Source organism: Apium graveolens, unplaced genomic scaffold (genome assembly GCF_009905375.1).
Source record: "Apium graveolens cultivar Ventura unplaced genomic scaffold, ASM990537v1 ctg1791, whole genome shotgun sequence".
NCBI lineage: Eukaryota > Viridiplantae > Streptophyta > Magnoliopsida > Apiales > Apiaceae > Apium > Apium graveolens.
This window is the reverse complement of record NW_027417398.1, coordinates 61,296-82,982: the sequence shown is the minus strand read 5'-3', so window position 1 is coordinate 82,982 and position 21,687 is coordinate 61,296. Positions and strand designations below refer to the sequence as shown.

General features: G+C 34.6%; 2 protein-coding genes and 1 long non-coding RNA gene across 3 annotated transcripts; 1 reads left to right on the top strand and 2 right to left on the bottom strand.

Moving 5' to 3' along the window:
• Window positions 1-206: 206 nt before the first annotated feature.
• Window positions 207-1,176, bottom strand: LOC141700107 (uncharacterized). The gene is made up of 3 exons (XR_012566217.1): window positions 971-1,176; window positions 813-874; window positions 207-663 (listed from the first exon to the last, which is right to left on the bottom strand). It is a non-coding gene; the product is annotated as an uncharacterized LOC141700107 (long non-coding RNA).
• Window positions 1,177-5,056: 3,880 nt separating this feature from the next.
• Window positions 5,057-7,402, bottom strand: LOC141700120 (F-box/kelch-repeat protein At5g15710-like). Its single transcript, XM_074503892.1, has 2 exons — window positions 7,266-7,402; window positions 5,057-7,048 (listed from the first exon to the last, which is right to left on the bottom strand). The coding sequence occupies exon 2, from the start codon at window positions 6,876-6,878 to the stop codon at window positions 5,577-5,579; it is 1,302 nt and encodes a 433-aa protein (XP_074359993.1). The 5' UTR covers window positions 6,879-7,048; window positions 7,266-7,402; the 3' UTR covers window positions 5,057-5,576.
• Window positions 7,403-17,208: 9,806 nt separating this feature from the next.
• Window positions 17,209-21,510, top strand: LOC141700119 (uncharacterized). The gene is made up of 6 exons (XM_074503891.1): window positions 17,209-17,907; window positions 19,247-19,283; window positions 19,369-19,605; window positions 19,698-19,745; window positions 20,677-21,122; window positions 21,243-21,510. Exons 1-6 carry the CDS (start codon window positions 17,606-17,608, stop codon window positions 21,325-21,327), a joined length of 1,155 nt encoding a protein of 384 aa, XP_074359992.1. The 5' UTR covers window positions 17,209-17,605; the 3' UTR covers window positions 21,328-21,510.
• Window positions 21,511-21,687: the final 177 nt, after the last annotated feature.

Below are 21,687 nucleotides of genomic sequence, written 5' to 3'. Positions count from 1 at the left end.
TAACTTTAAAACTACAGCAAGTTTGTATCTCTGGATGATGTATAAATACATTGCTAATTGTTTGCTAAATTTATCGAGAACAGATGTTAATCGTCTAATTTCAGTTTTTAAGTATCAGATGTTTGTGTTAGAGGTATATGGAGTGCAAGTGTGCAACAGACTTGGCCAAGTTCAAGGTGCTAGAGATACAAAAGCAAGTATTAGAGTGCTAGAAATGCAGTTTTGATAAACTAATACTTTTAGCCCACATGACCATATGTAATGTACAAAGTAGGAACTACTACTTTTTCAGAGCTTGGCCAAGAGCATAGTGAAGAGTTACAACATTATGATAGCTGAGTGCTGACTGACTGTCTATAACAGCAGGGGAAAAGAGAAAAAAATAAGATGGTGTTGGGGGTTAAGTTCACTGCTGGGGGTCAAAATTGTGAGCCTAAACCTAACTGATTACTGACCTATGTCTGTAGCAAGATCAGATTCAGATCAATGCTTATGGTTGTGGTTATGGATGGGAGGTTTGTGCCTCCCTGTAGTCCTTCCTCTGGGATGATAATCCCTGCGCATCATGTTCATAACCTCCCTATCGATTGCATCCTCAGTAAATACGTTTCTTTCATCTTTCTCACCCGAATGCCTTGTTTTTGTCTCCAAGGCTTTGCCATTCTGTTGATAAAACTGATAGTCAGAATAGTTAGTCTGCTCTAAGTTAACACCAAATACATTAAGAACCCTGTATTTTTAGCACTAATCAATCACAATATTGGTTTCATGCTACTAAGAAAGCGTTTTAAAGATAGATGCAGTATGTATACCATTTTAGCAGGTGCAGCATTTTCTTTGCCAGCCATTAGTGAGTTCCCTTTCAGTTCCCTTCCTGAAATAATAGTTTAAAGCTATAATCCGATTGTCAATCTTTAAGGTATCTACGACACAGACGACTGAGCTCTAGCTAGTAGAAGTTAGATGTTACCTTGGTGATGAACAGCATGAGCACAGGAGTTGTGCAAAACCAGGACGAGACTCGCGATTATCACCAGTAGAAACCTTACTAACTCCATTCTAATCTTTGCTGAGTTACCTTAGGTGTTGACAGCTGAGTATGCTCTATATTCTCAGGTTCTCTAAAACTTTATTGTTCAAAGTTCAAAAAGAGACTAAACAAGGAATCTCAAGTGTGTTTTTATAGAGATTTAGGCCCCGTTTTATATTGCTGTTACAGACAGTTACAACAAAAAACTGTCAGAAAAGTGTTTGGTAAATTCAAAAAGTTGTTGTCTGAAAAAGGCTACAACAACTTTTCAGGAAAAAACTTTCAGAAAAGTGTTTGGTAAATTCAAAAAAATGTTGTCTGAAAAAAGCGCTTTTGGTCTAAAAGCTGCTGTCAGTTTTACCATCAAACATTCTAAAAAATATTATTTTTATATATTATATCTCAAAATATGCATAAATTAAAAAAAAAAATCAAACAGTCATCTAATTTTTCTGACAACACTTTTTCCACTACCAATTTTTCTCATAGCACGGCAGTTTTCAACAACAATCCCAACTGGAGCCTTAAACCAAGTGATCAGAGTTAGCTTTATATTATAATAGTATCACCTGACCAGTTGAACTTAGAATATGTTTAGCATGCAATTAAACTGTGATTAGTAATAAAGTACTATGGTCAGTGGTAAAACACACATATATTCTGCCTGGCACACATCATCCCTGTACATAGTTATTTTCCCAAGGTGGGAGTCAAAGATAAGCTATGCAGCTATTGATCTCCTAAATCTTTTATTGGATCATGTATTGAACATTCTTTTCTTCTTGTTGAGGGCATTGAAATGATAAGTTCCTGTTTTGCTAATTAATCCCCAGGAAACAAAGGTCATTTCAATGCCAACTATAGGAACTGCCTGACTGTTGGCAATTATCGGTCGGTTTTAGGCGACCGGTTAAGGTGTTTTATTAGTCTCCCATTTCACGTGACAATGACACCCCTCAATTAAAATCCAAGTTTTGAGGGGTCGAACCTGAGACCTGAGCCTTGATACTAAGTTAAGTAAGTATCTATAATCGTGAGGTGTGATACTATGTTAAGTAAGATGATCATCTATAACCTTAAGGTGTCTGAGAAATGTCTCAACCGAATCTTATTTAGGCCTTAGTCAACCGTTATTTGCTCAAATCCGACCTTTTTGGTGTTGTCACTTACAGACCTTTTTCTTGTAGTGAGGTCCGATTATTATTTGTTTTGCATTCGTTTCTATTACTCTTATGATTGTAAACAATTACGTACGTGTGTGAATATACAGGAGTCCCATCATTTCACGTACGGCAGAATAATACCGTGATCGCTTGCCTTGGACCATCTCCCCCACTAACCGACCAACCAATAGGTTGGCTCTGAGTTTGGGCGGTGGGGGGGGATGCATAGTTCCCAAAGAATCAAGCATGAAAATGAGAGCTTAAGGGAACATGCCCTAGTGACTAATGCATTGGTTAACTCAAATTCTCTCTTCTTTCAATATACTAACCTCCATATTTATATCAACTAATCATTTTATATTAACTACAGCTTGTGCACCTGGGGTAACATACTGTGCCCGTTTAATAAATCTTAAAATAAATAACTTGTGATTTAAAATGAATAAGTGACTTATAAGTGATAAGTAGATAAATACTTAAGTTATTTAAGCGTTTGGATAATTTTATTTATAATTTACATTTTTTTACTTAAATGAACTAAAATAAAAAACTTTTAAATATATTTATCTTAATTCGTGAATTTTATATTAGATTAACATTTACAAATATATTTTTCAAATTTAAAAAATTAATGAAAAAATGAAAAATCATAATAAGTTGAGAAAAAGTATGTCATTGCTAACATTCAACTTATCAGCTTATAAGTTATAAATTTAACTTATAAGTTTGGTTCACAAACAGTCGTCGATAAGCAGTTACGGACTTATACATGCAAACATAATGGGTTCCAATATGTGGTCACGGGCCTCATACTCAGAATTGTACTAAAAAAGAGCAAGTGCAGGAGGCTACTAATACCAATGTGGATCGTACATAAATCAATTTCTTGATTCAACCAATTCTCTGAAACCCCCATGCACCTTCTGCGCTTTTGATCAATTATATTACTTCTGTAATTGCAACTCCAGTGATTTTTTGCGACTTTCAAAATGTAGCACGCCTGTCACCTGGCGGATAAATATTAGTAACCATAGTAGTAGTTTCTAAGCAGCATATGAGCCCAGCCTTATCACAATCTCGTTGTTACTAGTATACTATACTTGGAAGCAGAATTAAGCTTTCTATTAGGTGAACTTCAAGCTCGATCCTTTTCCCGAGAGGCGAGCCAGTTCTCAAACTTAAACGACTTCAAGCATGATGTCGAAGGATGATCTAAAACTCGAGTTGCAACACGAGCCATGCTGTTTTCAGTAACTCAAAACCTTGTATAATTACTTAAGCTAGCACATAGCATAAGCCAAACAATTGTTCTCGCAATTCTCCCGCTAAAATCTTTCTTAGGAGTGCTTGACAATATACATTCAAGAGTGTACAATTCAATTGTGTGCATTGTATGAAACACATTCCATTAAAAAAACTGAACTATACACAACAAAAAGCAACAATTTCCGCGTGAACAGCTAAGCAATTTGGTAAAATTAACACCATAAAGCACTAGTTAAACCACAGTAAAAGCACAGCTTATTACCAGAATGCTTGATCTTCATGTTAAACCCAAGGTAAAAGCAAAACTTAAGCCAGTAAAAGCAAACCTTAATCCACCAGAAGCCAAACCACTAGGTACTGATAAACCAACCTTCCAGGCTATTTGGCTGGCCAGAGGTTTGTGCAATGTACTTAGGAACCAGAGGTTTGTGCAATGCACTTGGGGAATGGTTGGTTTATTCTTTACAAGTTCTGATAATTTATAAACTATTACCTACTTAATAATTTCTCACCTTTAAGTTATCCAAAAATAACGAAGTTACTGTAATTACATATGTTCTGTTGGGGGTAATGCTGCTTTTTGTCGATTAAACCAAAAAAATTAAGAATATTCGAGGCAAATCTGGTAAAAATCCTGATTTACATAAGTTGCTATCACTAAAACATACTGGCCCTTGACATGCAAGTCCAAAAAGGTCACACACAAAACGCCAACTTACCTAATACCGCTTCAAAAAAAACACATGCAACACAAGTACTTGTCTTTCTTCTAGTGTTGTGTGCCTGGACTCTGTTAGACAGTTAGAGCATTGCCTTGCAAAAAATCGCCCAAAACACAAACACAATAATTTCATAACCAAGTTCCTACACTTTAAGAACCCTGTCCAGAGAACTAAGACATAAACTAGCAGATGGCTAGGAACAAAAAATTGATATACAGGGAAGAGTACCATTCCTTGAGCCATAGGGCACATCAATTACACAACTAAGGTAGACTGTGCAATCATGTTCCTCCTAGTTCCTTGACCTGGAGACACTTTTTTTGCTACAAGTGTTAGGCCTGATTCCTAGACAAGCCCTAAACCCTTTTTCTAGGTTTGACATGCTTATAACTGTTAACAGGTCCTGTCCCTCTTGATTTAAATAAGAAGGGAGGGGGGGACCAAAACACATAGAAAACCTCCCCCTACATATCCCGACTGTGGTCGTCTATTTCAAAAAATGTGATATTTCTGTTTATTCCTTAACAAAGTAAATAATGTTAAACTCGCCTTCCCTTTCTGGCCATGGCCCTTGGCCAGGGATCAAGTAGTTGCCACTTCGCTCCAGGTTACATAGCCTCTTGGCATGCTCAACAGACTGTAAATTCCAAAATCAACAATTTTCCCATCCCAGCATATTCCTACCAAAGAACTCTGACATTTGATATGTATCCAGCTATCTACGTTTGATCTCTTAACTACTAGCCAAAAGTGTCGCATTCAACTAGAACTTGAATCAAACAAATAATTACACACAATAATATGTATATTAAGGACCAACAAACTTCTATCGCAAACTTTTCTTAGGACAAAGTAGTAAGGCAAGAAATATGCATTATTATATCATACCAGAGCTCGCTCGCCTTTGGTAAGGTTAATGACTCAACATAGAATATAAGATAAGACACTGGTGATTAATAAATAATTATATGTATGAAATAAACTTGCTATTCCGAGCAATTCAGATAATGTACACAAGTTGGACAAAATTTCTTACATTTATATTCCAAAGACATCATCTTTGTCGATCTTTTTTCCTTCTTTTTGAATAACACCAAATAAAATATTCCCTATAAGTTAATCCATCAATCCCTTGGTACCAGATGCCATTGTCTTAAAAAGAGTGTTGCTGATGAGACCTGCTCCCCCTTGTCAAAAACTGACATGTTTCTTGGAGTACAAATTTCATAAATCCCAAGATATCAACCAGATAAATGAAATTAGCAAGCAACTTGAACCACTTACGTTGATGGTTTCTTTTAACTAGTCTTTGTAGTGATCCAAAGGGTATCAAAAGAAATCTGAGTCAATTTGGACTGAAACCACTTTATAGGAAATTTTGTTTAACACCCCCATTCAATAAATTAATGCATCAAATCTTGGCTCATAAAAACACACCTGGCTGTTGTATGACTGAAGAGCACAACCAGCAATCCAAGACCAAACCTTCTTATCCACATCATACAGAAGGCCTTTCCCTTGGTTCCAAGATGTAAAGCAAATCAGATTATCCTGTCCAAAGCATTCGAATCTCTCGGCTGATAACCTCAAAAGAGCTCTAAAGTACCTTGGCGGCATCCTACTTACCTCAACCCAAACAACTTTAGCATGATCTAGTTCCCATATTCTCATACTTTGGAGAGTGCTATAAAGACCTATCCTTCCAACTAAAAACAGACGTTTGTGGGTGCCAGCAACCAGATATCCATCCAGCAAAGATCGTGGGAATTTAGCTGGGATATGTTCCCAGTATCCGGAATCCAGTCGGTACATCATTAAACCCAGGGGTGAAAGAGTTTCAAGATACAATCTTGAATCACAAAAAGCCATCTTTGAGGAGCACAAGTTAACAGCAGGCATTATTTGGTGGAGCGACCAACTATCGAGCTTTGAATCATATACTTCTGTGGGCAATGACTTATCCCCATAGATATCGCTTGTAGCGATAATTTTAAAAGCTCGGTCCTTTCGATCAACCACCATAATCAATTGCCTTTGTTGATTGTTATGCATACTCGGCAATGTCCTCCATTTCTGTGTTAAAGGATTACAGACTAAGATCTTGAATTTCAAACCATCCAACCCCGAGAAACAAACAAGGCCTGCTGAGGAACCTACAAGCCAAAATGCCCACTGTGGTAGAAAGTTGAATGGGATCCTATACCATTGTTTCAGTGGCAAGCTGAAAACTGAACACTGAGGGGTCTGTGGATTCTTCCAAAATGTTAGAAGACAAGGCCCATGAGATGGCAATTGAGAGTGAAACTTAAGAAAACCACTATCTTGCAAAATCGAATTCCATCTCTTACAAACAGACCGTAAACGAAATATCATAAATGGTGGAACCCTGGCCAAGATTTCATTCAACAAATCCTCCGGCAACATAGCCCAAATATTATCTTCCATCTGGACATCAGGGTGGACCGCTTTAGAAAATGTAGAAACCGTCTCCTCATCTAACCCCCTTGGTTTAGTTTTAATCACCTTCTGCCTAGAAGGACTAGTATTCCTCGACCCTATTCGGCTTAATGGGCTAGTGTTCCTCGATCCCCCTCCCCCAAAATGAGTCACTGGCCTATGAAAACCATCATCTTCTCGGAAAGAGCCACTTCTCACCAATCTAGCCCCAGTATTAGAAGCCTCCTCAAATCCTATCATCCCTCTAACAAACAATTTCCCCAACAATCTAGCCTTAAACCAATCTTTCACTTCAACCCAACTCGAAACAACCCGAATTCAAACAAAAAAAACAAAAAAAAATCCCCCAATAACCCAACTCAACATAAATTAGTACCCAAAAACCCAACAACATAAAATCATCAAAACACCTAATTTAAGTCACATACAACAAAGATTAGTAAAATCATCACAACATCATCAAACTCAAACACTAAAAACATAAAAGTAATCAAATGAACTACAACTTCAGATCAAGAAAATCAAGATTCTAATTCAGATCCAAAATAAAAAATGGTTCTTGAAACCATGAAATATCAAATCTTTAATGGGCAAACATCAATGAAAAGATTATTGAAATGGGTTTACCTTAAAAAGATCGAATCTTTGAAAGATGGGTAGCTCTATTTTGCAAGAACTTGAACAATTTGTAGGATGGGTAATGTTAAAAAGCCCTAATCTTTTACTTTGTCTCTCTCTCTCTCTCTCTTGTTTTATTTCTATTGTCTAATGTCTAGTATAGTTGCTTACATTGTGTTAGATTTTTCTATTATTTTTTTCTTATTTGTCGCTTCTGGTAAAATAAAAAATAAGGAGCTAACTACAAATTTAAAAATGCTATCCGGCTATCCGCAGTGAAAAAGTCAATTTTGTATTTAAATACCATTTCTCCATATAAAAAGGCTACATTCCTACAAATCTTTCCCGAAGGTTTTCGAGTTATCATCGTGTTATTGGATGTTGGCTTACAGATAAGATGGCACCTTGTATATTAATATGAATCATGACACGTATCATTTTAGGGATCTTTAAAAAAAAAAATTTGGATATATAACATTACACTTTTCATAATAATTTGTTATCCATTTTCTAAATTCGTATAAAATACAAATTTAGAAAGTTTGATACTTTTAAATACACAAGGATGTGATTAAATTTATCCGATTATATGAAATTGTTTTTATACTTATAGAATTTGATTAAAAATAATAATTTATAGCCATAATAAATTGTGTTAATAAGACAAGTTTTTTTACGTATTTAGAAATATATTATTTCAATTTTATATATCTGAGTTAGACAAGTTTGAAACATAAGGTGAGGGGCTCGAAATATTCAAAGTGAAAGTGTGGATAATTAATTTGTTTTACTTGCACCAAACGAGAGATAGACAATAATGATGTGAAATATAATAAGCAAGGTCCACTAAAGAGAAGATGGGCCTTCTTGGACTACTGAAAGCTATTTAATTGGCATTTTAGGATCCACCAACATACACACTCTAGCCTAATAATGGGTTATGTCAAAATTTTATAATTAGCCTACCCCATGCACCATTTTTAACGTTTTCTTGTATGCTTTTCACATCGGTTCCCGGCGGACGGGGCTAATTCGAATCGGGCGGCTCACGAGCTGATTCGTTAAAGTGGACTCGGCTCGGCTCATTTTTGACTCGGACAGTTCGCGAGCTGGGCCGACTTCAACTCGTTTAAGTGGATTCGATTCGTCTCGTTTAGTTAAACGAGCCAAGTTCAAGTAGAGGTTTGAGATTGTTTAATTATTCGAGTTGGCTCGACTCGACTCGTGTAATTGAACAAGTCGAGTTCGGATAAAGGTTTGGATTCGATTAAGTGTAAAATTTAAATGAGTCAACAGATTTAGTCTCGATTAAGTGTAAAATTTAAACGAGTCGCTCGTTGAATCAACTCGTGAAGTTAAATGAGTCGAGTTCAGACAGAGTTTTAGGCTCGTTTAGTTAAACGAGTTGTCTCGGCTTGACTCGATTAATCTCGGTTCGAATTACGCACGACTCAAAACTCGGCTTACTCGGTCCGAATTACAACCCTATCGCCAGAAAGAATAAAATCTCATCAATTGTGTAACCCAATCTATTTATCCCTTATCTAGATGTCTCTTTCTCTTTTTCTAGTTAAATTAAACGCACGAGCAACTCCAAACCAACACAATAATATTATAATAATATTAAAATTACATAAATAAATAATGTGACACTAAATTTGGTAACAAAAATATATTTGGTGTAATTTTTACACTACATTTGATATAATTCGTAATTCATATTATGCCTTCGCATTTATTAACAAAAACAAATTTATTCCCATCATATCTCATTTATATCTTTTTTTTATCAGAACATTTATATTCTATTATATCCTATAATTTGTAATGCTTATGTGTTTGAATTCTTATGTTTCACGTTTTAAATTACATGTTACATCGTTATGCAAGTTGTTCTAGTGGATTGCATTTACCCTTCGTAATTGCTTATATTTAAGTTGATTTATTGTGCTCGAGTTCTTTCTAATAAACATTAATACGCAACGAATAGAACATTTCAATTACAAAGCAAGGGTTGATCACCCAACCACAATCATGTTGTTTCAAATGAAAATGCTTTAAGCATTTAACAGACATAATCCTCATAAAAGTTTCATTGAATTCATCACGACAATGAACAATACTTATACATGTCTACGTTATTCTAATAAATGAAAATTTTGGTGAGTTTCAAGAGGGATAAAGGCCTCTTAATCATTCTACGAGTGCATGTACCAACGTATATTGACGAAACAAACAAGGCAAACTGACAATTATGATTACGTTTGAAGGAAAAATTGAATTCCAATGACACGTAATTGTACTTTACGAGATTGTGTGAATGATCAATTAGTTTTGACACTATAACTTGTTATTGTTGGTGTTTGTGCCCTAGTGACAACACTATAATGTTTTAGTTTAAGACATTAGGATTATTAATATTTATGTTCTATCGATTATTCCCTTTATAATTTATTAATTCTTAATTTACTGCGATATAAATGTTAGATTAATAAATGTCATTGGAATATGATATGCAATTCTATATCTCTAAGTACGTGACTTGTAATTGAGATTTTGAGAATAGTATAAATGTTCCTAAAGGTCCCTAGTCGAATATTATTATTAAGGGACAATAATAATGCATTAAGACTGGTGTGTTTATTGACTGATGATCCCATCTCATTGATCATAGGTATGCTAATACTAAAGCCAAAAATACAGGCAAATGTATATGTACATGGTGCTGGACAGACCCAATGTGAGATTCTACATGTCTGTTATGTCATAAGTAATTCTCACAGTGATAATGATGTAATGATTCTTAGACCTGAAGTCATTATATTTATATACGAAAATTAATATACATTGATTACATTAAAAGTTATCCTTGACCGGGTAATTATAAAAGTGGACATTGGGTATATTATGAATCGTATGAGAAATATGAATGATCTAGATGGAATTTAACCCTCCTATTTTAGGAGTGATATTATTGGTCTCTTGTGTGAGCTAGGCTATGAAATTCGTGGTCACGTTCAAATGTTGATTTGATATGATAGTCTACTCATTGATCAAGAAAATTTGGATTAAACTATGAGGATGACACATTACATGCCTCTAGTTTACTCTATAATATTTGGTTAAATGGATTATATTACATTGTACATTATTCACGAAAGGTTTAATCGATCACTGATTCAATTATTATTACAGCAGAACCTCGATAAATGCATATTCGATAAACGAATAATCTCGTCAAATGAATAATTTTTCCCGGTCCCAACATAATAGAGACAATGTATTTTTAACCTCGATAAATGAATAATCTCGTTAAATGAATAAAATTTCCCGGTCTCAAACGTATTCATTTATGGAGGTTTAACTAGCAATGATGTATTACTAGATGCCGCTCATTGTTTATAATTTTAAATTAGATTTAAAAATTGTTGCCAACGTAATAATAACCTATAGGGTCACACACTAAGAATGCTTGAAGGATTATTTAATTTAAATAGGATTTAAATTATATTAAAGTAATTCGAATTTTTTATAATATTAATTAAGTATGACTTAATTAATTAGATAAATATTGATATTCGAATTTACTAATATTAATTATGAAATTCATTTGTTAAATAATTAAGTGTGACTTAACTTTTATACAAATAGAAATTTCAAATTAATAATAACTCCTAATTAGTTAAGAATTATAATTCTTGTTATACTCTCTATATAATATCTCTTGTGTGGCTGATTTTGTATGCAAGACTTTTACTAAAACCCTAGCCACCAAGGGAGAAGATGGAGAGAGCAAGAAGAAACAAGTTTGTGCTAGTACACATCCAATCCTTGAGTTCAAACATTCGTGTGGATACCGATAGAGCGTAGATCGCGAGAGCGGGATGCGTGGTGATTGAACAAACTTTGGATCTCCATTAGTCAACCAATTGGTAAAGCTTTTTAAAGTAAACAATCTGATCTACGAATTAAATATATGATTTTTGCATGGATCTTGCGGTGGATTTCGAAAATTCTGATTTTTTACGTTTTTAATTACTATTTCCGTTGCGTTTATGTGTTCGAAACCCTTCAGTTTGGAATTTTGACGACTACACGACACTCAACATTTATGACAAATTCTTAAGTAAACAACATTTAGTAAAGGCGACAATACGAGTAGGAACACAAAATATCATGGCGACATGGGAATGATTCATAGGCATCAATATGCATGATACAATAAAGGAGTTCAAACCAAAATCCAACAATTACGATCCCCCGCCGTCAAGGCGAAACAGGGATGAAGTACGACGGAGAAAATGTAAAGCAACGAAAGATTAAGTTCGAAATTAAAACCAAGACTAAGTCCGATAGGCTTAAACAAAAAGTTACGAAAAGATAATCATGTCACTTGTCCTCTTGAGCATCGTTTTTAGGGGACTTTACTTCATCATCATGATCAGCACCAACAAAACTCGTCCATAGGGAAAACATCGTCAGGGAACGCTTCATTGTAGATCCTCACAGTCTCGGGAATTTCCCACGAGCTCCATTCGCCCATATGGTACTCCAGCATCATGTCAACTCTAGTTCGCATGATTTACTGATGCACGACCTTCTCTACTTCACCACACATGTCCTTCTCCATTGTCTGCACCTTAGAAACAAAGTCCTCTAGTTCATCCTGAACGTCTTTCATAGCCTTTAAGTTGTTGAATGCCAATTCCTCAGCTGCTTTAATCATTCCTGCACATTTCTGGTGCTAATCTTCTAAATCTTTGAGCTTTTTCATCTCATGCTCGTAAACCTCGCGAGCTACCATGACACTTTGAAGGGTCCGCGTTATATTAAAAAATCATTATCAACTGAATACTTAAAAAAAATCCAATCGACAAAGAATTGTACTGATACTTACGTGAAAGGAATAGCCGACAACACCGTTCAGAATGACAGCAGCTGGTTTAGCGGAGAGAGCTTCCATAGATTGGGGAAGCAGCATGTCATTGAGCAGGTGAGCAAAAGTAGAAGGGTCAGCAGCCATGTCATAGTTTCAGATAGCAAGAAGGATAATATTCCCAGACTTGGTTGTTGTAACGGATGGATCAATCATAACTTTTTTAGAAAAGGGGCTGCTAATGAGGCTCAACATCATGGGGGCCTTAGAGGAATCAGTTTCAGTTGATTTATCATCACGAGCTCTTTTGGCAAAAAGGTCTTTACTGGAAATGATCAAGGGTTTGATTACTGCATGTTGAAACTCTACAATAAGGAAAAAGGGTTCGATCCATGTCAATATAACTAGAGATAAACATAAAGAAAAAAGGAAGTACGTCAAAAAAGAGAATGCTCAACGTATACCTTTAGCATAAATTCGTCCGGAACTCATCTCATCATCTTTGACACTATTGGGGCTATCTTGGGACTCATACGACAAACTCAAGGCAGAATAGGACTGTTGGGTTGCATGTTTTGAAAGTTGCTTACTCCGAGTCCTGTTTGCAGCAGATATCTGCACGGATTTCTTAGAAGCTTTAGTCTCATGACGCGATTGAGATTTCTTCAAACCAGAAGCAAAGTCCTCAACATTAACTTGACCAGCATTACGAATGGGTCTACCCAAACAGTTTGGCCAAAATCTCTCTCTGATGGGCAAAGCACGGGTCTTATCAACTGTAGCTTTAGCCTTGGTGTTATCTTCATCAAAATCAAAATCACAATCTACAAGTATGAAGAATAATTAACGACACGACGATTGCAGAAACGAGAATAAAGAAAAACATCAAGTAAACACGGAGTGCTATAACAGAAATATATGTCAAGACAAAGAGAAACAATTGGGATATAGTTCAGAAAGGGCATGCATGTTAATAAACAAGATATTTGCAAGGCAAAGATAAACATAAGTGACATTAAAGTAATAGATCTATCATATGAAGAATAAACGCAAGACAACTACAATGATAAAGATTGAGAGGGTTACCAGTGTTGCTCTAACGCTCCAACAGGTAATCAACATCATCTCCCGGAGTCGCCTTTTCAACAAAAAAGTAATCTTTCTTCCAGTTTCGGTCATTGACTGTATCATTGTTGAGGATTAACGGATCATCGGTGTCCTTATTGGTGAACCCAACTCTGCATCCACTAAATTTCTTTAAGCTATAAGAATGTTTCACGACTTCAACATCAATACCTAGCTTGTGCTTTTCCTCAATAGAGTTCAAACATGCAAGAACTCTCCACGTAAAGGGCATCAGTTGTCCAGGGGACACTTTCAGAATGCTTAACACACCAACAACAAACCAGGAAAAAGAGAAAGTGAGTCCAACATCGAAAGGGTATAATAGAAATATACCCAACCTTCTTTGAAGAAATCAGCACGGATAGAGACATCTGGTACCACAACAACGACATCGGATCGGAACAACATCTTGACTTCTTTAAATCTTTCAGGCTTGATTTCACTATGACGGTTGTCTCTGGGGTCTAATAAGTTGGTGGCGACCCAATTGAGTCGATCAGAGGGCAAGTTGGGGCTCTCGTTGCTACGGCTTCCATAACTCGTGCTGTTTTTTTGGCAATGGTTAAGAAGAAGGAGGAGAAGAGACAGGTTCGAGAGTGAGTGAATGATAGATGAATTGTGAGAAAAGGATATATAGGGGTATCTAGAGAGTCCTAGCAGAGGTAGTGAAAGGGTTTCTCGATAAGTGAGTAACCAATGCATGCATATCATAAATTGATTCACACGGGTATCAAGGGGGCTGACTGATCCACTACTGCACGTTATGTACAAGAAAAGTGAATATTACAGATTATCAATTTAGGTAGAGATTTTGTTAATTTAATATTCAATTAACAAAATCCGGGGCTATTGTTATGTCAAGGATTTGTAGACGTGACGAGATGAGAGTAAGTGACGGATGAGTGGCATCGCAGGTATCATGGACATCAACAAATCAGGACTTCGTGAATTGAGGAATTTCGAAGACATAGTCAAGAACCACTTCGAGTTTCAAGGGGATCAGTAGAGTAATACAACAAAATAAGCAACCATATCTCGAAACTGGAGAGAAAGGAGGGAGGTTGGAGTGAAACGGGGGATAAGACAATAATTTGAAGAAGAAAACAACGGCGAGCAGGAGAGATGTATCACAATATATACACATAATCCTGTATATACCAGGACAACACATATATGATATACACATGATCAGCACAAATACGCCATAACCCCAAATACACGATCTCAAACACATTGACACAAACACAGTCATTAGAGTTAGAAACGAAAATGTTGTTGAACACATTGTATTGTCTTGGAATCATTGTAATCTTCGTTGAATTATTAGTGAACTTTTAATTAGGTTGGGTACACAATCTCACCCGCGATTTTTTCCCATTCACGGGTTTTCCGCGTCACCAATTTCTCGTGTTCTTTTGTATTGTTCTTAAGATAATCGCGCTACTCAAAACATAAACCAACATCCTTAGTATTTAACCCACAAATTTTGGTAAAAACATGTTATAGACTTCCCAACATAGGCAATTATGGAATTCTCGATATATGACAACGTATTTTTCTTCCATTTTATTTTATTATTACTTGTCATCTTACACAACCCATTATATAACCAAATATTTTACCGAGTCTTTATTTTCATGGCTTACATATAATTAAAAATTACAAAGTTGGTAACAATAACTATAAATTCAGTTATAGCTCATAAATTACAATATTCACTTTTTTAATAGTTTTTGTTTATAAAATTCAAAAATCAATATTATCTATAAAATCATATTAAGATATGGCATGTAATTAAATTTAAAACTAGTACACGATGTCTTCATGACTTGTTATATTAAACTCATTTTGTATGTAAAAAGGCCTTTTGATATAATAATGATAACTTTAATCATGTAAAATAAATATCATACTTAATGAATGTACTTGAACATTTTAAAAGTTAAAATTCAAAACATTGCACATTTTTTAACAAATAGTGTTTTTTCGTGCAAAAAAAATTAAAATTAGTTTTCTTTTAAAATATTTTAATATAACTGATGTTCAGTTTAGAATTACTAGTTTAGAACCCGTGCGACGTACAGATTTTTTAACATTGTATAATTTATAAAATTTAATTTGAATTGAGAATTTTAATATTGTGCAATTTGTTCATTTAAAATTATTAAATAATATAATTTGATAATAATTATGTATAAACTCTCAGAGTGCAATGCACAAATTTTAAATATGTCAGAGTGCAATGCACAAATTTTAAATTTATTGTTTTTTAAATAATTTGAAATAGCTTATAAAAAAGAATAAAATTAAAGTATAAACAAAATAAAAAAATACCAATCTTGTTTGATTTAATTTTGACTCTATCTTGAGTTTTGCAAATCAAATTATGATGGTCTTAAAGCCAAGTCAAGCTATGAAATAATGTTTAATTCATTGATGGTTTAAAAAGTATTGTCCAATTAGAATTATGAAGAAACCGATGAAAAAATATATTTACGAATTTTGTATTAATATTATATTCAATTTAAAATATCTACTTCATTTTTATTTAAATAATTGCAAATGTGAAATATCTAATCCAATTTAGAATATATATTTTTCATTAATTAAAGAATATTATGTTGTTTTAATTCTACAACTATAATGTATACATTGAAGGATATAATCATCTTTATTATATTGGTTGTCAGGACCATACTACCAAAAAATCGGATAATATCCTTATTATATTTATTATATACCAGATTAAAACCCGTGGTATACACGTAATCTCTTTAAATGTTTTTTAATTTTTTAATTTAAGTTGAGTTAAACTTTATTTAATACCGTATCATCAATTTGAATCGAACTGATAATGTTTTTACTTAGAAAGGGTTATTGGTTACTTATTAATTATAAGATTATTATTTTATTAAATGACATTATTGATATTGTTTTTTGAAAAAAAATGTTTGATTGGTAATAAAAAATGAAAAATGTAACGTGTTATAACTGAAAAAGCTAAATTGTTAGCTACTAATAATCATGTTATTATTATATATTATTAAATAGACTTCATCGTGATATTTTCGGAAAATGAGATATTTTAGTTGAAATTATATATTCGGAACATGAAATATTTTAGTTGTAATAAATAGAAAAGTTAACATGTTCTAATTGAAAAAGATAATTGACAGTGTACTTGAAAAGCTAATCGGTCAGTTTTAATAATAATTACTTTTATGAAAAAAATATTAGGATTTACATTAGATAATTCACCGTGTACCAAAAATTAGATAACGTATTAAAATTTTTAATATTTCGTATTTAAAATGACAAAAGGTAATCAGTTAGTTTTAAATAATAATTATTTTAATAAAATAAATATAAGAAAAATTACGTAGTGCAACGTGCACCAATAGTAATAAATTTTCTAATAATTCGTCTTTAATATAAATAGTAATATAATAATATAATTTATTTCAAAAATGGGATAAAAGGGAGAATATAACGCAGTCAAGGGTCACCAGATTCGATATTTTAACCTTCCAAAAATATACGAACGAGTGAAGCAAAATCACGTCCGCTGAATATTCCACGTGTCCTCAATCCACCACACGTACCTCAATATTCCTATGACTAACCAGTACAAGACCCGTACTTGTAAAAAGGGACGGTCTGAATAATAAGAAGTGCACTTTTCCCTGACAAATTAGTTGCCCGACTTTTACGCGTATTTTAAGATATTTTAATTTTTACGTACATTATTAAGGTATCTTGATGTGTATTTTTTTGATTATTTTAAATTTTTTTTATAAATAAAATTTTAAATTTTATCCAAAAAGAATATTTTTTGTATGAAAATATATTATCGAGATACTTTAAAATACGTGTAAAAATAAAAAACGACAAGTAATTTGGGACGGGTGAGTATAAGATTAGTATTAACACACGTGGGCACTTGACCTTTTCTCGCCGGAATTGTCTCAACTCTCTCCCATCACAACAAATCACACATCCCCCCGTTCTATATTTCCTGCATCTCTCTTCCCATAGCTAGCTGTACGCAGTAATTTTTTACACTTTCTTTACATCTCTCTCTCTCTCTCTCTCCCCCTTTCTATATTTATCACAAACACCCCCTTCTTATATATTAAATAAATCTCTCCAGAGAGAGAGATTGGGAGAGAGAGAGACTGGGAGAGAGAGATAGGGAGAGAGATAGGGAGAGAGCGAGAGAGATTGGGAGAGAGAGAGAAAGAGAGAACGAGAGAGAGAGATTGGGAGAGGGAGAGAGAGAAAGAGAAAGAGAGAGCGAGAGAGAGAGATTGGGAGAGAGGGAGATTGGGAGAGAGAGAGATTGGGAGAGATGGGGATGGTGACGTCGACGATGGCAGCGAAGTTTGCGTTCTTTCCGCCAAAACCAGCGTCGTATAAGATAGTGAAAGATGAAGATGGGAAGATGAAGATGGATGGTGCGGTGAACGAGAGACCAAACGTCGACGTTTTGAAGCTCAAGACAAAGAGAGGGACGGAGATTATTGCGCTTTACTTCAAGAATCCGGCGGCTAATTTAACTGTGTTGTATTCACATGGCAACGCGGCTGATCTGGGTCAGATGTATGATTTGTTCGCTGAACTCAGTGTTCATCTCCGAGTCAACTTGCTCGGGTCAGTCAAACACCAACTTCATACTGTTTCATATATTCCTTGGTTCCGTCTCAAAATACAAGTCACTTTTCACGTGTATCTCCAGAAAATATATTTTTCAAATTTTTTTTTCCTGAATAAAAGGATAGCTATGACAACTTAAAAAGTCGGAGAGACTTGTATTTTGAGACGGAAGCATTATTTTATTATAGTATTGTGTATGCCTGTGTTGTGTCATACTGTCACTGTTTGACTCTTTTGATTTGTTGTCCTAGTACTGTAATTAGTACTGTAATGATGATTTATTGGACGGTCGTCTGTGATCAGTACTAATGTTACCCCATGTTTTTTTATTGTGTTTTTAAACACTTCTTTTAATTTGATGGGCCTTTTAGTTTTTAGTTTTTTTGCTAAAGTTTGTTGTTAGGTACTTGTAAAGGTTATCTTTTGGCTGTTTACATGATGAATGCAAATGTTTGATGAATGTTTAGCTGTTTTGCATAAGCTTTCTAATTTCTATTTTTTTCTACTCCCTCTGTCCCTAAAAACGTTCCCTATTTGTGTTGCACACGTTTGCCAATGCACACTTTTGACTGTTAATATCCTTAATTTCTTATTAGTATTAAATATAAAAACTTCACTGTATTAAAGTACTCATAAATATAAACACGAATCCAACAAAATCAATCATGACTATGTTTGATATTATAAATTAGACGTAAATTAGTAGTCGATCGCTTACCGTAAACAGTCCAAAAAGGGAAACGTTTAACGGGACGGAGGGAGTAAAAAAAATTGGAACTTTAGTTTTTCATGTTGGTCTCGCAATTGTTAGAACGTGTCCAATGGTGGTGTAAAAAATAAGTGTAGACATTGCTATAATTAAGCACCAAATAGTAGTTTCTGGTGCTAAAATAGTGTAGGGACTCCGTTGGTTGATTTTATATCTTGTTCCAGATTTACTAACTCTCCAAGTACCCTACCTAACTCTTTTACTTTTTGACGAGGTGTCAATTATAGCTCCATCTATCTTTTCTTCTATATTTAGCACAAGATATAGAACACCATTGAAGTGATAAATTTTAATTTTTGTTCTATAATATAGATACAGAACAAGATTTAGCACACCATTGGACTTGCCCTTATTGCAGTTTTAGACTTCTCCTAAATTATTGTGGCTGGGTGCAATTTTAGTTAGCTATATGTCCAGTCTTGTTGGCCAATAAGTTGGCTATATGTTTAGTCTTTCAGGCCACTAAGTTACAAGTTTGAGGACAAGAAGTGGACAAGGATATAGACCGTTACGCAAAAAATGTTTGTATATATAGCCAAAATATCTAAAATTATTGTGCTTCTGCAGATATGATTATTCGGGGTATGGACAATCCACTGGAAAGGTACAAAGATGATTAATTATTGATTTGGAAGGAGTTATATATTATTTCAGCAAGTTAAATTGTTTTTCTGTGTGTGCTTGTATAGCCAAGTGAACAGAATACCTATGCAGACATAAGGGCTGCTTATAGATGCTTGCAAGAGACTTACGGGACAAAAGAGGAAGATATTATACTGTATGGCCAATCTGTGGGGAGTGGGCCGACTTTAGATTTAGCATCACAATTATCAGGTTTGAGGGCTGTGGTTCTTCATAGTCCGATTCTCTCTGGACTTCGAGTCATGTATCCAGTGAAGCGGTCTTTCTGGTTTGATATATATAAGGTTCTTCTTCTCCGATATAGTAGTGAATTAGTATTTGATGATCTTTGCTGCTCTCAACGCTTTACTAATTAATATACTTTTTACTTTTGCAGAATATTGATAAGATACCCTTTGTCAAATGTCCAATCTTAGTAATCCATGTAAGTACTTTCTGAATAGTAATATGCTAGTTCTAACTGTTTGTATGTTATAAATGCCATGCCATAGAATATATTGGTAAGCACAATATGGTCGATTAAGTAATTTTACAAAATTTGCATCAAGAAGAACCTTTAAAATTTAAGTCCTATTTCATATGTGGATTTCCCATTTACTCATCCTCCACCTACTAGCAATTATTATTTTCCTGTTGCGATGTTGACCAACTTAACTTGTAGGTGTTTCCAAATTAGTCACAAGTCTTTTTGAATTGATTAACCCCACGAGTTCATAGTGTGGAGAGAGTGCCAATTATGTCCCCATTAGTTGCGTTGGGAGATTCTAGTCTGATGGAGGAGTGCTCACCATGTTATATAATATGTAGTTGCATCCTAAGAAGCAAGGATACGAGTTCATAGTGTGGAGAGACATGGATTCCACATATACGATTCTGTGGTGATTTGGTTGTGGGGGGATACTGCATATATAATAACATTATAAATGTATATTTGCTATCATGAGTGATATAATCTATTATCAAAACTAATAATAATCTGCAAATTGTATCAAATGAATTAAATACATAATATAAGCATCTAAAAGACAACCTTCTAATTTGAATCATGTATTCTGTAGTCCTAATTGTGACAGAATTTTTTTTGTTGCACTATGTGAGTATCCGAGTATCCGTAAGAATCTGAGTATCCGATACGGGGTACGTGGGGGTACAGGATTTGTTAGGTGACCCAAGTATCCCTGCTTCCTTGGTTGCATCAAAAGGAAATTAGTCGGGAGTAACATAAGAGTGAGTGGGTTGGTTGATAGTTTCGGATTGGGATCACTACACATGTTTATGCCTAGGTCTCATTTTTCTGTAGGAACTCTTCGTTGTTGATGTCATCTGACGTTATATCTCTCTTTTGGTAATTTTAGGGAACCGCAGATGATGTTGTGGATCACTCGCACGGGAAACAGCTTTGGGATCTTTGCAAGGAGAAGTATGAACCATTATGGGTAAATGGGGGGAAGCATTGCGACCTGGAGTTATATCCAGAATATGTTAGGCATCTCAAGAAGTTTATTATAGCTGTGGAGAAATCATTGCATCTGAGAAGTTTATCAGGAACTTATTCAGATTATGTAGAGAATCCTCGACACAGCAGAGACTTTAGAGAGAAACCCAGGCATAGCACAGATCATAGAGAGATGTCTAGGCTAAGTACAGACATGAGAGAAAACCCAAGGATCAGCACGGACCGCAGAGAGAAATCGTGGGGCAGCTTTGATAAGAGAGAAAAATCAAAGAAAAATTCGGATTACACTGAAAAAACAAATAATAACACAGAGCAGCCAGAGAAAGCAAGGAAGAGCATTGACCGGTGAGAATGCTTAGCACTAGAATTTTTTCTGTTCATTTCATTTTTTATTATCATTCTATATATTTTATTATTTTGTGATGTTCTGCGTTAAATTTAAACTAGCTCACTTGATGGTGGCAGCTTTGGAGATATGGTGAGGTCAGCTGTATTATGCAATACAGACTGTTTTAAACCCGCCAGAGCGGTAGGGATCCAAGGACGGTGAGAGGTCAGTCCAGAAAATCAATTTTTCTCTGGTACCACTTATTCTTTCTATTGGTTATTGGGTACACTGGAAATGTCGAATTTTCCTACATGTTTCGTGGAAACGAGAAATAATAATTTTGGCTGGAAGATGCTGTATCGCATATCTTTGGGGAAAATAATAAATTAGTTTTTCTTTTGTACTCTTTTTTTGTTATTGTTTTTTTGTACATATCCACTCGTTAATTTAATTCTTGACCAGAATTCAGCACTTGTTACTGCAAACTGCCTCTTCCCCTGGGAGTGGCATACAGATTAATGTTTGGCTTATAAATGTACTACTAGATAGATTAGAAGTCATAGACAGCGTTCCTATTTTTAT